This window comes from Mytilus trossulus, chromosome 7 (genome assembly GCF_036588685.1).
Source record: "Mytilus trossulus isolate FHL-02 chromosome 7, PNRI_Mtr1.1.1.hap1, whole genome shotgun sequence".
NCBI classification, from domain to species: Eukaryota; Metazoa; Mollusca; class Bivalvia; order Mytilida; family Mytilidae; genus Mytilus; species Mytilus trossulus.
The window spans coordinates 6,183,733-6,203,060 of NC_086379.1; the positions used below are offsets into that span (position 1 = coordinate 6,183,733).

Sequence of the window (19,328 nt, forward strand, 5' to 3'; positions counted from 1 at the left end):
TCACTATGACGAGTCCAAGATGTAAAATACGCACGACATTGTTGTTCGAAAAAATCATATCTTCGTATATAACCACTTCGAAATATTCAACGTCTTACAAAGATTCTTGCATAGATATGTTATGCTATACTAGTTTTTGAAGGCCGTACGGTAACCTATAGTTGTTAATTTTGTCATTTTGGTCTTTTGTGGATAGTTGTCTCATTGGCAATCATACCACGTCTTCTTTTTTAAAGTATATATTTCTATATTGCAATTGATATTTGATAATGTGTCTTCATGTATTGAAATATTACACCACTACTGCAGGTAAGGGCGAAGGTCGGCGCCTGATAGATATAGGAACACGTTTAAACCTGCTGCATTTGTTTACACATGTACTTAGTAAGGAACCTATTGTTAAGTTGTTATCGTTTGATGGTGTAGTTTACAAGTGTGTTACGTTTCTTGTTTTTTTCATATTTATCAGAGCTTTGAGTTTCCTGTTTGAATTGTTCTGCGCTAGTCGTTTCTGGTGCCCTTTATAGCTTGCTGTTCGGTTAGAGTGGAGCTTAAGGCTCCGTGTTGAAGGCCGTACTTTGATCCATAATAGTTTACTTTTTACAAATTATCATTTAGATCGAGAGTTGTCTCATTATCACTCATACCTCATCTTCTTATTTCTAGTTTCTTTGAAGATAAGGCTATAGATTAAAACACAGCAGGACATTTTCAAAACTTTTTTATATTAAGTAGCGTACTTACAAAAATGGTTAATTCATTTAAATATAAACAAGTATTCATCTATCATAATGATTGTACATACGAATAAATGAAAAATGACAAACTTGTAAAACATGTAAAGGTGAACGATGTATACTGAGTGTCTTGCACAATTTGTTCTGTGTTCATTTTACTTGCTGCATCACAACAACATTCAAATATTAGTACTTCAGCGAATTTCAACAAAAGTTACCGATCGTCCATTTATAATTAAATTTGGTACCATTTGTAACGACTCTTTAACTTGAAAGTTTATTACTACCTACGACATGGTATTATTTGTTCCGCCTTGGTGAAATATCAACATCACTTGTATACTGCATCTTTCTACTTTCAATTATATCTTTTGTACTGATGATAGAATAGATGCTAAATTCTTTACTGAGGAATTTAATCTAATTTGATTACTTTCTCCCTTATGAAATAATAATTAGTCCCGCCACAATTAAGAAAAATACATTTTTTGATTTATTAATATATACTATTCGAAAGATATAATTTTTTAACAAATGAAATAGTTGGTATTATATAATAGAGTTATCTCTCTTTCTTCCTACTACATTGTATCTAGCACATATCATCCACGTTAATATTGTTCAATAGCTTCATAAATCAAATCCCAATCGCGATCCACGATTTAACTCTATCAATTTAATAAAATAGCAGAATTTACATTTTAATTTCATAATTTTATCTAAGTAAATTAAAAGATAACGAATATACGCCAATGAGACAGTAACCCAGCATCCCAAAAAGCCAAAAGACATTATAATTAGAGTTCAACGTAGTTTTTAACATAAGACAGATTTTTATTACAAATATTAAGTAACATAAGATAGATTTTAATTACAGATATCAAGTTGTGAAACGCCATTGTTAAATAAGTTATACATTTAATAACTATATATCTTTCATATAGGACTTATTTCTATTAAATATACCAAGTTCTAAATCTAAATTTTGTTTTAGAAAGTTGTGAATAAATTATGGCTGTGAAGAAAAATTTATCATGCATAGATTTGATTTGACATTTCCACGAGAAACCATCAATCAGTGGTAGATTTAAGCCGACAAATTCTGTAGTTTTAAAAGGTTTCTGAGATTTTAGATTAAAAAAAAAAATGGTGTCTTGCAAAATGTATATCTTGGAACAGTTTTGAAATACAAAATCAAGTTTAAATCATCATTTTGCTCCATCACACAATTAAAACTAACCACTAAGATTCATAACAAGCGATACTAAATTATACTCGTCTTACGACCTTTTAAAACGGGTTCTGTACTTTTATTGATCTAAAAAGTCAAATTCAGAATTATTTAATCATTTTTCTTTATTTATATAACTAAAGGGTATTTTTAACAAACCATTGACATTCAGTTGTCAATATATATTATATATTATACGATAGGATTATATAGTGTGTACTAATTACATATATATTCTCTGCAACAACGTTTAGAGGGATTGGGATGTGTGTCAATGCAAAATCACTGGAACCAAAGCTGAACACATAAACAACAAAAATAATGATATTTAAATTTGATATAAATTTGTCACCATTGAATATGTTTGATATGATTTCTTTATATAAACACAAAACTACCTCTTTTCTAAACATTCTATCTTCGTAATTCATTCATTGCATAAATATCATAATTCCCGAATTCTCGTCAAGTCTCGGAGAACACAATCCTTATCACTGTTGATATTATATGTAAATTTAATCCACCATGAATAACTCTCTGTCGATTCCATCGTTCTTAAAATTAATAAAACTAATAAATCATTACATTATACTGGTGTGGTACGTCTTAATATTTGATCAGGAGGAGGTGGAGGCATAGGTAAATGGTCATGGTGGTCACGTGGTAAATGGTCATGGTGGTCACGTGGTAAATGGTCGTGGTGGTCACGTGGTAAATGTGTGTCTACAGTTGTCGAAATAGTGTTTCTTGAACATTCTCTAGGAAATGTATAATTTGATAGCTCGTGTGACGTTGTATCTGATATAGGCGTGTACGTATAATAACTTTCGGATCTACTCATTGACGCATCTCGCGAACGCTCGCGAGAATGTGATCTATCGCGATTTTGATTAGGTGCGCGTCTATGACGCCATCTATTTCCTTTATCATTGCATTCTACTTTCAACATCTGTTGCATTTTCTTTCGTTGTGAGTGTTTATATCTAGTTATATATAAATATACTGAAAATACACCTGCTAGTTCAGTCAAACCAAACGAACACACTGCCATCATAAATGATGATCCGTATTTATAGATAAACTTTTTATCTTCCATTGGGTTTTGAGGCCCTTTATTCCCTACTTCTTCTGTTATACTGCCTATATATAGAATAATTCCTACTAGTGTGCAGAGTCCTGAAAAATACAATATTTTAATTTAGTTTACTCTTTTATCAAAATAGCCCATACATAACTGCCTCCGTTGAAATTCTGCAAATATCCCATAGAGCAAATTACATAGACGATTAATATTAACCATTTTAATATATGGCCGTGTTCTCAGTGACACGAACATGAAGGTCATAAAAGAGGGACGAAAGATACCAAAGGGACAGTCAAACTCATAAATCTAAAACAAACTGACAACGCCATGGCTAAAAATTAATAAATTAGTTTGTCACAGTGCTCATTCACATTTTGTCGTCTTTCCTCTACCAACCGTCTTTGCCTTAATAATCAGTTAAGACCTTACAGTATCCAAATACTCTAGTGAACTAATCGGTATAAAATACAAAGGTACATTTTGTTCACCAGTTGAAATAAGGTATTTATATCGCCATAGTGAAACACAGGGCTTGGTAACAACACATTTTGTTAAACATCGAATTTTTATTTCCAGTTCTTTTTATATTTTGACCATAGAGCACCACGATTTATACGTTTATTACCATTGAACATAGCTAGCATACGGATACGTACAGTGCACAACAAATTGTATACAACAACTGAGTCTTTTATACCTTGTGTGAAAGTATTACATTGTAGAGCCAAGTTCCAATAACCGTAGACTGCATATCATGTGCCACTCTCAAATCAATACATAATTTTAATGTGCGTATTGTTATGCGTTTACTTTTCTACATTGGTTAGAGGTATAGGGGGAGGGTTGAGATATCACAAACATGTTTAACCCCGCCTCATTTTTGCGCCTGTCCCAAGTCAGGAGCCTCTGGCCTTTGTTAGTCTTGTATTATTTTAATTTTAGTTTCTTGTGTACAATTTGGAAATTAGTATGGCGCTCATTATCACTGAACTAGTATATATTTGTTGAGGGGCCAGCTGAAGGACGCCTCCGGGTGCGGGAATTTCTCGCTACATTGAAGACCTGTTGGTGACCTTCTGCTGCTGTTGTTGTTTTTTTTATTTGGTCGGATTGTTGTCTCTTTGACACATTCCCCATTTCCATTGTCAATTTTATATTCCACTTTGAACTTTTAATCACTCTTCACTTTAAATTATGTACTACACTCGACCTGATAGCATGCGCCACCCTCCATTTAAAATCATGTACCACCCTTCACTCAATATCAAATGCCACACTTCAATCAATATCTTATGCAACCCTCCACTCATTTCATGTGCTATCCTTCATTCAATACCATGTGCTACCCTTCATACAATATCATATGCCACTTCAATAAATTATATCTTCTGCAACCCTCCATTCATTTCATGCGCCACTCCATTTAATACATGTGCCGTCTTACACCCATATAATCTGCCACCCTCCACTAAATATGTGCCATCTTCCTTTAATATCTTACTTTGATAAAATACTAAAATCGTAAACTCTTAAAACGTACACAAAACCCAAACACATTATGTTTTTTGTAAATCGGTTAATTGTGCTATTGTCGCATTGATGTTTATCCCTATTTTCCATTCATTTCTACGTTTTAAGCTTTGTTCTTCTGTTATTTGTTTTATTTGTTTTGTTTTCATTTCGTCTAGCGACTCCTTGAGCAATTTTGCGTAAACGCAATTACGTGTCTTTAAGTGATAGAAGGATTGTTTTTGTTATTTATCATTTTATTGGTTTACTAGTTGCATTGTCAATGGATAAACAACATTTACAGGCATGTCAGATTTCATCATTCTAAGAAACAATTGACTTAAAATGAGAATTGCTAAATAATGCTTATACCATTGATGTAAAGATGAGTGGGATTGGTAACTGTTTTTAAAACAGGAAAAAGTAGCAACACTCATCATTGTAATATGAAATCAAAACTAAAAAAAAATCAGTATAGTCAAAACCCAACGACAGAAACAAATGATGAAAACATATTTCTTGATTGTCGATCAATTTTACTCTTCTTATTTGGATTAATATCGATTACTGTAAACCAACTTATTTTCGCGGATACTTTATTTCGCGTTCTCTTTCTTGGCCTCTTCGCGGCTATTTTATTTCGCGATTTTCTTATTTACTTGAAGAAGAGATCTACGTTTTACATGTTCGCGACGATTTATATTCGCATTATTTTTCTACTCGCGAAAGTCGCGAAAATAAATCGCTCGCGAAAAAAATTGGTTTACAGTAACTTATTTATCGATACAAAAATTAAAAAACTTTATATCTCTCAATTTCTGTATTTGAATTCTGAACATCAAGAGCTATATGGTCAAACTCTCTTGTATTATGTTCATGCCATCAATCGATCATAGAACTTCAATAAGTACTCTGAGTAAAAATGTGAGTACGAAAGTGGTACTTCAAATGTTTAAACTAGAAGTTTACATAAATATCCGAAGTCAGGATTCTCGTCATCTAATTAACTTAAATAATCTGCCATTTAGGAAAAAACTTAAATCACAAAAATACTGAATTCCGAGCAAAATTTAAAACGGAAAGTCCCTAATTAAATGGCAAAATCAAAAGATAAATCATATCAAACGAGTGGACAACAACTGTCATATTCCTGACTTGTTACAGACATTTTCAAATGGTACCAGTGGATTGAACCTGCTCTTTATAGCGCTAAACCTCTCACTTGTATGACAGTCGCATCACATTCCATTATATTGACAACGAAGCGTGAACGAAACAGACATAATACGTAATATTTTCAAATTAGGGGAACAACAGTCATCACCGTGTCAAAATCTTAATAAGACAAAAGGACGTTAGGACTAATGACAAATCATCATAAGAATCCATTTTCTTCGTTCACAATTTGTGAATTTTCAGTTTTTGAGAATCAATCTTAACATAGCACCTATATACGGAGTAAATACATATATCACCCGTTTGAAAATAACTTCATAGCTTGTATTATCTATCAGTATTTCTTAATATATTGGCGTTGTTTACAGGTTAGCTACTGAACCAAGGGTTTCTTATAAGTAAATTCAAAATAGTTTCTAATGGTTAACGCAATTCATCATGACTTGTGTGGTCATATCGGAATATAAAGGCCATAGGTGGACCACTTGGTTTATAGCCCAATCCTTTTACATGTCAGATTTTTATTTGTTTTAACAAATACGACGGATTCTTCAAGTAAAAGCAATGTTGCAACCAAGCGCAGATTCAGGCTAATTACCGAAAATTGTGTAACAATGCGGTTCTCGTATTAGTTATATTCTGTAACGATCCTTATATCAAATCCTAGACATAAGTTCACAATTAATATTTGTTTGTTCTAACGCTATTCTGTCCTATGAGAACTGTTTTGTTTTGTTTGTTATTTGTTTTTCCTTTAACCTTATTGTATATCCTTCAAAGACATGCTTTGAAATGTTCCGATGTATTCTCTGATATCTTGTTTGTCTGCACTTCCACAGATTTAGAGATATGCATATGAAACAATAAGAACACCTTCCTGCTAGTTAATGTAAAATTAAAAGAATCATATAAAGAAAACAAAGGTAATGCTAATTTGTTTCTGTTAACATACTTAGTAGTTAGTGTAACCTTGTTTCTTTTTAACATACTTAGTAGTTAGTGTAACTTATTTCTGTTAACATACTTAGTAGTTAGTATGACTAGTTTCTGTTAACCTCCTTATTTTTAGTAGTTAGTGTAACCTTGTTTCTTGAACATGTTTTTTTTATATCATAGTAGATGCGACAGTTTTGTTATGCCCAAAGTGTCTGTAACGTTGTAGATTTGCGTCATACTTTTATTTTTTTTTCACTATAAACCAAGAAGCAAAAAGTTAAATCAGAAAAATACTGAACCCCGAGGAAATTTCAAAACGGAAAGTCCCTATAATCAAATGGTAATTCAAATGATAAAACACACCAAACGGAGGAACAACAACTGTCATATTCCTGACTTGGAACAGGCATTTTCCGATGTAGAAATTGGTGGATTGAACCTAGTTTTATAGCGCTAAACCCCTAACTTGTATAAAAGTCGCATCAAATTCCATTGTATTGACAACGATACGTTAACAATACAGACATAAAAGGTAAAATATGTAAAATTGTCAAAAAAGGGGTACATCGTGTCACAATCTGAATTAGAACAAAAACAAACAAATATTTAACACAGAAGCACAAACAAGAATATATCAAAGGAGTAGGTCCGTTAAGACCCCTTTTTGGCCCCAAAATATAACAGTTTTACAAAAGTGTTAAAATATAAACTTTTAGTTACTTATTAAGCAGTTGAATGCTTCTGCTACATAAATATGTTTTTGACAACACAATGCACATATATCGGGTTGTACATTGTAGCACCATTAAATCCTGCTAAATTAATGAAATCTTCAAAATTCTAGCATTTTAGTTAAATTTTAGACGGTTTCCGTGTAAAACGAAAGTGGCCGCATTCGTGTTCATCCTTAATATTGAAATGTAGGTTGTATTTTATGATAATACATAACATATATAAAGGTTGTGGATGAACACAGATGCGGCCACTTTCATTTTTGACAAAAACCATCTGTAAAGTGACATTTTTCTGCATATTTGGTAGATTTTTCATATTTGAGCTTGAATCGGATCGTTTTTATGATTAAATCAGTTAAAATATTTCACATAAACTAATTGAATCAAATGAAATAGACACTTAAGTGTTTAAAAAGTGGTCAAAATCTTTCGTCTGATGAAACTGAAATTTGAGGCCAAAATGAGTCCTTACCGGACCTACTAGTACTCCTTTAACAATCACGTACATTGAAACCTCGTTCTCTTGACTACAAGTATATACTTTTTGTTTACTTTCACTCCATCTCTTCTCAGAAAACGTTTCTGATGCTTTAAATTTCGTATAAGATATTGCCTTTTCAATATGATTAAACATGAATTATCACTCTTCGCCATAGGACTTTTTTTTATAGTTAAAGTTACCGTTTTAGGATAAACTATAGTAACAGGAAATCATGTTATTGTTGTTCATGTTTATGACGGGTGGCATTTCATTGAAGAAAGTAAAATCGCAAAAATACTGAACTCTGAGGAAAATTTAAAACGGAATGTCCCTAAAAAAATGGCTTAAAATCAAAAGCATAAACACATTAAACGAATGGATATCAACTGTCATATTCCTGACTTGATACAGGCATTTCTTTATATAGAAAATGGTGAATTGAACATAAACTTAAAGCTAACTAAACCTCTCACTTGTATGACAGTCCGACCCTGTCGACTCAACCGTTTGTTCCTATTGGAATTCATTAAGGAGACTCCTTCCATTATTTATAATTATAACCATAAAAAGTACACCTACCTGCTAATACAAATAAAATTCCACATACAAATGTTAGATGTTTTCTCCTTGTGTTACACTGTCCAACGAAACATATCACGATTCCTATTGTTAATATTAATAAACTAGCTAAAGGAAACCATGTTGATCGTCGCATAGTTACTGAAAATATAAAACGCATGATCTCAAAAATATGGCTGTCTTTTTAAACAAAGTTTAGAAAGGCAAAGGAGAATAAGGAAACAGAAATATTTAGGGTTGAATGAAGTAAGTAAAAAAATAAAATATATTGCGCAAAAGACACCCAATGTCAATCTAGGTCTCAGCAGATGAACACCCAACAGTAAACATATCTGAATTTATAACTATATGTATATATCACTCTTATATTCAAGATAAAACTGATTACTTAAAGAAAATTGAAAGTCTAAACCCTTTACTTAATAATACTATTATTGCAATCATAGACGTGTTTTCCTTATATTTGAATAATCCATAGGTCGAAAGAATAGCAGCTTGTGAAGAGGAATTAAACTACAGTAAAGACAAAAATTCCCAAACTGAGTGCTTTGTTACACTTCTGAAACTATACTCAGTGCTGCTGAACAACAACTTCTCATTAAATGACAAACATTAACTACAAACAGACAACATTTATATTCTATAGAAATACAGATGTATGAAAATCTAAAAACATGGCTTGTAATAACACGAGCAACACGACGGGTGTCACATGTGGAGCAGGATCTGCCTACCCCTCCGGAGCACATGAGATCACTAAAATTATTTTGTAGGGTTCTTGTTTCCTAGTCTTTAGTTTTCTATGTTGTGTGTTGTGTACTATTATTTGTCTGTTTGTCTTTGTCCTTTTAAGCCATGGCGTTGTCGGTTTATTTTCGATGTATGAGTTTGGCTGTCCCTCTGGTATCTTTTGCCCGTCTTTAATAAACATGTTACTAATACTTACACAGAATTGCTTGTGTAGGTGCAAGTCCCTCCTTTTCGTCGTCAACAGTAAAATATTTTATATATTCACACTTTAAACTATTTGGACCACTCCCTGAAAAGTAAAACACATAATGAATTCTGATTCTACAGAAAATTTGATTCTATAGAGTAACTTTCACAAATTTTTGTGTCATGCAATCACAGTATTTCAAATTCCTGAAAGTTGAATAGTGGAAAAGTTTTCCATCATACAATTGCATGTGACTGCCATACAGGGAACATAAGGAGGGTGTGTGGGTGGTCAAATGTATAAGGTGTAACATTTTCGATTTTGGTAAGTTTGCTAATCAGAACATTTCAGTTAAAATTATAAAAGAATCGCGTCTCATAATTAGAAATAATTACTAAGTTAAAAGGTGTCAGACCACCAGTTAAAACCCCTTTCTGTTCAATCAAACTTTGCAATTTTCAGAGCTTTCTATATATTTCATTTTGAGTTTTTCACATTGTAGAATCAGGTATATCCTAAATTGCACATGTATCACCTTTCTACATGACAATTTCAATCTACCCTCAAAATCTTATAAGAAAAATCTGACCTTCTCAACAGAGGTTTCAACAATAACCCAGGGTTTTCTAGAAATCTCAAATAAGTATACAATGGAGCGCATTAATTCTGATTTTTATATGCGAACTCATAGTAAATTTTGGCGCAAATTGATTTAAATATATTTCTCATTCACCAAAAATTTATATTTCTGCAAATTCGATGGTTAGTTTAAGTAAACTATGACACCACACGTACTATTTTTGTGTCAAAGTAGGGCTTCTTTACATATGTTCTGAATGGGAGGGAGTAATTGGTGGTCGGAAACCTAAAATAGCAAAAATAGATAAAACGCAGTCCATATGTTTCTGAAATCTTTAAAAAACCTTTACATACCGTTTGTAGATGGACTTCAAATTGTTTGAAATAAAAGTTGAAAGTACCTACGACATATTTGTTTACCTTTTCGGTAGCCAAATTTTAATTGGTCGAACTGTCAGTTAACACAGATATTTCGCATCAGCATTATAACAATGTCTGAATTTCAAATTCTGCATTAGTCATTGATATTTTCTAAGACATTTATTTTACCACTTTTCGTTTATATTCATACGTTAATCATGTACTGTGATCTTATCCTCCTTAATATTAACGGTTTTGTAATGATCTTTATCCAGTCACAATAATGTTGTTCTACGATAGTCCTTAATATCACAATAAATATGAACAAATAATATCAAGCTACAACTATTGGTCAACGTTAATGATCTCTGTGTTTCACATTTGCATATTAGCTTAATTCTGACGTGATTTCACCAAGATGACCATTTAGTTAATGTCCAAACTAAGTGAAGGCAACCATTTTGATACATTAACTATCAACTGAGGTCGATATATCAATGTGTTTAAAAAAAACTATGCTGTCACTTGTTATATTAAGTCTAGACAGTGAAATGTTGCTCAAAAATGTTAAGATACATTTTTTAGACACAATATCTGTGTTGATATTTTAAAACGAGAAACAATACATTACAGTGCGAAACCCTGGGAAAACTCGGAAGAAGTTTCATATTCATATTCACGAATGAAGTTCATTTTACATCCCCGTTTTCTCCCATTAATGATCTATTGCACTGAGTTTTGCTAACAAAGAGCATAAAAAAATAAACATTTGTTACTCAAATGTTGTTTAAACAGGCAGAGTGTAAATGACGATTCAGGATATTAAAAACACAGAATCTAAATGTTTTGTAATCTAAACTCTTTTCTATTTCTATTTTCCGACTTCTTTCTATTAAATAGTGTTCGCTAAATCGCCATACATAAGAAAAGCTAACACATGAACCAATAAAAGGACACCACACTCATGGTTTGACAATCAAACTGTTGGTTTGCTATATTTCGAAGAGCACACTCTGTTATCGGCTGATACGGTGCTTTTTGTCCGCAATTTGCTTTTTGTCCGCTTTTGCTTTTTGTCCGAAACTTTTGCTTTCTGTCCGAAACTTTTGCTTTTTGTCCGTTGCTTTTTGTCCGTTTTGCCTTTTGTCCGGAACTTTTGCTTTTTTTCCGAAACTTTTGCTTTTTGTCCGTTGCTTTTTGTCCGTTTTTCTTTTTGTCCGAAACTTTTGCTTTTTGTCCGAAACTTTTGCTTTTTGTCCGTTGCTTTTTGTCCGTTTTGCTTTTTGTCCGATAATTTGTAAAAATAGTAGGAACCCAACCCTTACTAACATCGGAAAGTGGTGTAACAGTACATCATAAGAACTAACTATAAAAATCTGTTAAAAAATGCTAAGCTCATCAGATGGATACAAATAGAAATACATCTAACAAAAACACAGGGTTGAGGTGGCCGGGCACTTGTATATCCCAACAACAAAAAGACACTCACTACTGATGTATGTTTCCAATTGTTACTAGAACACACCCGCGAAATCGCGGGCATTCAGAGCGTATATGAAAGGATGTAGTGTTGTAGGAAGAATTTTGTAAAAGATTTAATGACTTGAGAATTTCAGGAAAAGTACCAAAAGTCATAGGTACTTGGGGACAGGAAAATGTTTTTTTTAACCCTCCTCCTTTATTTCCAAAATTCCCATTTTTTGTTTTCTATTAATTTCATTTTGAATATACATTTAGTGTACATGTATTATGAACATTCCAGTCAGGAGCCTGTAATTCAGTGGTTCAGTGGTATTTGTTTTTCGTTCATTTTTTGTACATAAATAAGGCTGTTAGTTTTCTCATTTGAATTGTTTTACATTGTCATTTAGGGGCCTTTTATATCAGACTATGCAGTATCGGCTTTTTCTTATTGTTGAAGACCGTAAGGTGACCATAAAATGTTAATTTCGGTGTCATTTTGGTCTCTTGCGGAGAGCTGTCTCATTGGCATTCATACCACATCTTCTTTTTTTTTGTAAAACATTTAGTGACTTGAGAATTTCAGGAAAGGTATCAAAAGTCATTGGTAATTTGGGACAGGATAATCATTTTTCTAGCCCGGCTCCTCCTTTTTCCACAAAAAAATCCTTTTTTTGTTTGTTTGTTCTCTATTAATTTTAATAACACATGAATAATTTTAGCGCTTATCTGTATACTATGAACATACATTAAAGGGGGATCGGGACAGAGGCGGATTTAGGGGACCCGCCCTCCCCCCTTTTCTGAAAAATAATTGGTTGCTTATATAGGGAAACACTGAAGCATGACCGGAGCGGGCCCCTGCGTATAAAAATTACTGGATCCGCCACTGCGGAGGGGCCCTGATCCCAATATCCCGTGCTTAAAAACATGAAATCCCGAGGTTCTGAATTTATTATACAAATTAAATATCTCGACATCCCGAAATTCGAAAAAAGAAATCCCGGATCCCGAAATGGTCAATCCTGAAATTTTGATCTTACAAACATCCGTTCCAGACGTCCCGAAAGTGTATTTTCTTTTTATAGTCAATTCTCAATTTAATAATTAATCCACAGCGGTCATTGATATATTATTCAGACCCTCTCTATTAAATAAACCCTGTGGCTGCCGTGGATAGTAAACTTGAAAATAATATCAGACAGAAAATACACTTTATTCGTAGTATATGTATTTGTTTCAAAGTAAACAGAAAAAAGCAGGTCAGAGGTCTAATCTGACTTAAATTTCGTCCAATGACGGATATAAGACAGAAATACACTGTATTCGTAGTATTAATGTATGTTCCGAAAGTATACAGAAAAACGCAAACCGGAAGTCTAATCTGACTTAAAATTTCGCCCAATGACGGAAACATATCCAGACGTCTTTTTTCTTGTTTTTCACCCAAAATAACTCAATCTGAATAATCATATGAATGGATGACAATTCGATTATGCCCTGTAACCATAGGACACAGAGCCATGATGATTAATTTATTGTGGAAAGAAGAGAAGCGACACCCAAAATAAGGTCTTCTCGTTTAATAGTATAGATACAAATTAAAGCACTCTCTTTAACCGGCTATTGAACACACCTTATTATAGGTTATCACTACGATAGATACAATTAAATGACTGTTCCAAATTGTCATTCATAGGAAGTGTTTTGTTCTGTCAGAGTATACAGCAGATATTTGTCGGTCGGTCAAATTGCCAACAGTGAAATTTTTATTCATGAAAAAAATCCTGTCTACTGTTGTATTGACTCCATACACGCAAAATATCCACTGTAAAAACTCCAGAAACAAAATATCCACTGTAAAAACTCCAGAAACAAAATATCCACTGTAAAAACTCCAGAAACAAAATATCCACTGTAAAAACTCCAGAAACAAAATATCCACTGTAAAAACTCCAGAAACAAAATATCCACTGTAAAAACTCCAGAAACAAAATATCTTCTGTAAAAACTCCAGAAACAAACTATCCACTGTAAAAACTCCAGAAACAAACTATCCACTATAAAAACTCCAGAAACAAACTATCCACTGTAAAAACTCCAGAAACAAACTATCCACTGTAAAAACTCCAGAAACAAACTATCCACTGTAAAAACTCCAGAAACAAACTATCCACTGTAAAAACTCCAGAAACAAACTATCCACTGTAAAAACTCCAGAAACAAAATATCTACTGTAAAAACTCCAGAAACAAAATATCCACTGTAAAAACTCCAGAAACAACATATCCACTGTAAAAACTCCAGAAACAAAATATCCACTGTAAAAACTCCAGAAACAAACTATCCACTGTAAAAACTCCAGAAACAAACTATCCACTGTAAAAACTCCAGAAACAAAATATCCACTGTAAAAACTCCAGAAACAAACTATCCACTGTAAAACCTCCAGAAACAAAATATCCACTGTAAAAACTCCAGAAACAAACTATCCACTGTAAAAACTCCAGAAACAAACTATCCACTGTAAAAACTCCAGAAACAAAATATCCACTGTAAAAACTCCAGAAACAAACTATCCACTGTAAAAACTCCAGAAACAAAATATCCACTGTAAAACCTCCAGAAACAACATATCCACTGTAAAAACTCCAGAAACAACATATCCACTGTAAAAACTCCAGAAACACACTATCCACTGTAAAACTCCAGAAACAAACTATCCACTGTAAAAACTCCAGAAACAAACTATCCACTGTAAAAACTCCAGAAACAAAATATCCACTGTATAAACTCCAGAAACAACATATCCACTGTATAAACTCCAGAAACAAACTATCCACTGTAAAAACTCCAGAAACAAACTATCCACTGTAAAAACTCCAGAAACAAACTATCCACTGTAAAAACTCCAGAAACAAAATATCCACTGTAAAAACTCCAGAAACAACATATCCACTGTATAAACTCCAGAAACAAACTATCCACTGTAAAAACTCCAGAAACAAAATATCCACTGTAAAAACTCCAGAAACAAACTATCCACTGTAAAAACTCCAGAAACAAAATATCTACTGTAAAAACTCCAGAAACAAAATATCCACTGTAAAAACTCCAGAAACAAAATATCCACTGTAAAAACTCCAGAAACAAACTATTCACTGTAAAAACTCCAGAAACAAACTATCCACTGTAAAAACTCCAGAAACAAACTATCCACTGTAAAAACTCCAGAAACAAACTATCTACTGTAAAAACTCCAGACACAAAATATCTACTGTAAAAACTCCAGAAACAAAATATCCACTGTAAAAACTCCAGAAACAAACTATCCACTGTAAAAACTCCAGAAACAAAATATCTACTGTAAAAACTCCAGAAACAAAATATCTACTGTAAAAACTCCAGAAACAAAATATCCACTGTAAAAACTCCAGAAACAAACTATCCACTGTAAAAACTCCAGAAACAAAATATCCACTGTAAAAACTCCAGAAACAAAATATCTACTGTAAAAACTCCAGAAACAAAATATCTACTGTAAAAACTCCAGAAACAAAATATCCACTGTAAAAACTCCAGAAACAAAATATCCACTGTAAAAACTCCAGAAACAAAATATCCACTGTAAAAACTCCAGAAACAAAATATCCACTGTAAAAACTCCAGAAACAAAATATCCACTGTAAAAACTCCAGAAACAAACTATCTACTGTAAAAACTCCAGAAACCAACTATCTACTGTAAAAACTCCAGAAACGAACTATCTACTGTAAAAACTCCAGAAACAAACTATCTACTGTAAAAACTCCAGAAACAAACTATCTACTGTAAAAACTCCAGAAACAAACTATCTACTGTAAAAACTCCAGAAACAAACTATCTACTGTAAAAACTCCAGAAACAAACTATCTACTGTAAAAACTCCAGAAACAAAATATCCACTGTAAAAACTCCAGAAACAAACTATCCACTGTAAAAACTCCAGAAACAAAATATCCACTGTAAAAACTCCAGAAACAAAATATCTACTGTAAAAACTCCAGAAACAAAATATCTACTGTAAAAACTCCAGAAACAAACTATCTACTGTAAAAACTCCAGAAACAAACTATCTACTTTTAAAACTCCAGAAACAATTTCTGCTTAGTCTCACTTAATTAACATCAGTTATAATGAACTGATTTAAAAAATAAATTATTTCCCTTAAATAACATTGTCTTGAAATGACATATGCGATACGACACAATAGAACGACGGTATCGAATTACTAATCGTGACAGGCGAAAACATCGAGTAAGTGATTGTGGCAGGCTCACGAAATATATGTTCAAGTTTAAATGGTCAAGTGTTTACTTTTTTGAAGTAGTACATGCATTTACTTCTTAGTTACAATAATTTTTAATTACATTCTATTTCCCAGTGAAATAACACGTTCATGATTTTCTACCCATTTTCTTGTGGTATTGTTAAAAATTGTGTTTAGAAATAATTCATCAATCAAATTCCTTTGTACGTATAACAATATATCAATAATAACACACGAACCTCGGCACAAAATCCTAATCAGTGTTATTACTTTTAATTACGTTTTTTCAGACAAGTTAATGTCAAACAAGGTTTCAATTTACATCTTACGGTACTGAGGACAGAGGCACTTACAGCAGGGGAAATTGCAAGAACCGAATGCGCCTGTTAATAGTAAATATCTTTAAATGGCCTAACCTTTAAAGTATCATCTGGATCTTTATTGTTGGTCTATTTTGACAAACATACAAATGCAGTATTATTTTGTACAGTATTAAGTGTCTGAACATATGTTTTTTATATAAAAAGTAATACAAGAAACATCCGTACTGCGAGGAAAAATTAAAACAGAAAGTTCCTCAACAAATGACATATTTAAATGTCATATTCCTGACTTAGTACAGGTATTTTCTAATGTAAAAAAAATGGTTTTATAGCTAGCTAAACCTTTCACTTGTATGAAAATATACTTAAATTACCTAAACTAAAAAGTATCGTATAATATAATCGGATGTTTGAATATTTGACCTTAATGTCTGAACATATTTGTATGTAATATCTATACTATTAAATGAGAAGACCTCATTTTGGGTGTCGCTTCTCTTCTTTCCACAATAAATTAATCATCATCCCCCTGTGTCCTATGGGTACAGTGCATAATCGCATTTGTCATCCATTCATATGATTATTCAGATTGAGTTATTTTGGGTGAAAAACGAGAAAAAAGACGTCCGGATATGTTTCCGTCATTGGGCGCAATTTTAAGTCAGATTATACTTCCGGTTTTCGTTTTTCTGTATACTTTGATCATACATTAATAGTACGAATACATTGTATTTTCTGTCTTATATCCGTCATAATTTGGACGAAATTTAAGTCGGATTAGACCTCCGGTGTGCGTTTTTTTTTACTTTGAAACAAATACATATACTACGAATAAAGTGTATATCCTGTCTGATATAATTTTCAAGTTTACTATCCACGGCAGTCACAGGGTTTATCTTATAATAGAGAGGGTCTGCATAATATATCAATGACCGCTGTGGATCAATTATTAAACTGAGAATTGACTGTAAAAAGAAAATACACTTTTGGGACGTCTGAAACGGGTGTTTTTAAGATCGAAATTTCAGGATTGACCATTTCGGGATCCGGGATTTCATTTTTCGAATTTCGGGATGTCGAGATATTGAATTTGTATAATAAATTCAGAACCTCGGGATTTCATGTTTTTAAGCTCGGGATATTGGGATCAGGGCCACTCCGCAGTGGCGGATCCAGAAATTTTCATACGCAGGGGCCCGTTGACTGCCTAAGAGGGGCCCGCTCCGGTCATGCTTCAGTGATTCCCTCTATAAGCAACCAATTATTTTCCAGAGGGACCGGGCCCCCTAAATGATCATAATATACTGATAAGCGCTAAAATTATTCATGTGTCATTAAAATTAATAGAGAAAAAACAAACAAAAAATTTATAGTGGAAAAAGGAGGAGCCGGGCTAGAAAAACAATTATCCTGTCCAAAATTACCTATGACTTTTGATACCTTTTCTGAAATTCTCAAGTCACTAAATGTTTTACAAAAAAGAAGATGTGGTATGAATGCCAATGAGACCAAAATGACACCGAAATTAACATTTAAATGTCACCTTACGGCCTTCAACAATAAGCAAAAGCCGATACTGCATAGTCTAATATATAAGGCCCCGAAATGACAATGTGAAACAATTCAAATGAGAAACCTAACAGCCCTACATATGTACAAAAAAAGAACGAAAAACAAATATAACTGAACCACTGAATTACAGGCTCCTGACTGGAATGTTCATAAAACATGTACACTAAATGTTTGTTCATAATGAAATTAATAGAAATAAAAAAATGGGGATTTTGGAAATAAAGGAGGAGGGTTAAAAAAACATTTTCCTGTCCCCAAGTACCTATGACTTTTGATACTTTTCCTGAAATTCTCAAGTCATTAAATCTTTTACAAAATTCTTTCTACAACACTTTACATCCTTTCAAATACGCTCTTAATGCCCGCGATTTCGCGGGTGTGTTCTAGTGGAGTTTTAAATGTCAAACAAAAGTTATATAAATGAGATTTTGTCATGTGTTTGTGTTTGCTACTATGCTCTATTCTATCAATTCCCATTCACTAAATGTCAAAGTTGTCACCATGACATGATCGGTTCAATAGTACTATACGTATCAAGTTATTTCTTGTAAATATCAAAAGTTATAATCTTAGGGAACAGCTGATGTACATTCCGTAATATATATATATACTGTCAAATGTCGATTTAATGATTATTGAAAATAAAGACGAACAGAACAATATAAGATATTAAAAACAGATTTTGAAAAAAACTTTGTTCAGTTGTCCCAGTGTAACTTAAACCGAATAATGTCAGTCGTTTTATTCCGCCGATGTTGGACTTATCTACGACTGATACAAGGGCTACAGGTCGATGGAGGACGCAGACTTATCTCCGACTGATACATGGGCTACAGGTCGATGGAGGACGCAGACTTATCTCCGACTGATACATGGGCTACAGGTCGATGGAGGACGCAGACTTATCTCCGACTGATACATGGGCTACAGGTCGATGGAGGACGCAGACTTATCTCCGACTGATACATGGGCTACAGGTCGATGGAGGACGCAGACTTATCTCCGACTGATACATGGGCTACAGGTCGATGGAGGACGCAGACTTATCTACGACTGATACATGGGCTACAGGTCGATGGAGGACGCAGACTTATCTACGACTGATACATGGGCTACAGGTCGATGGAGGACACAGACTTATCTACGACTGATACATGGGCTACAGGTCGATGGAGGACGCAGACTTATCTACGACTGATACAAGGGCTACAGGTCGATGGAGGACGCAGACTTATCTACGACTGATACATGGGCTACAGGTCGATGGAGGACGCAGACTTATCTACGACTGATACATGGGCTACAGGTCGATGGAGGACG

The 19,328-nt window shown here is 33.3% G+C and overlaps 1 protein-coding gene across 1 annotated transcript in view; it reads right to left on the bottom strand.

The window, feature by feature from the left end:
- Positions 1-1,914: 1,914 nt before the first annotated feature.
- LOC134726778 (voltage-dependent calcium channel gamma-5 subunit-like) overlaps positions 1,915-19,328 on the bottom strand; it is a 75,563-nt gene continuing 58,149 nt past the window's right edge. The window contains exons 2-4 of the mRNA XM_063591194.1: positions 9,414-9,506; positions 8,468-8,608; positions 1,915-3,144 (exon numbers count right to left, since the gene is read on the bottom strand). Of these exons, the coding sequence (XP_063447264.1) occupies positions 2,555-3,144; positions 8,468-8,608; positions 9,414-9,506 (824 nt within the window). The 3' untranslated portion in view covers positions 1,915-2,554. The remainder of the gene's footprint in view (positions 3,145-8,467; positions 8,609-9,413; positions 9,507-19,328) is intronic.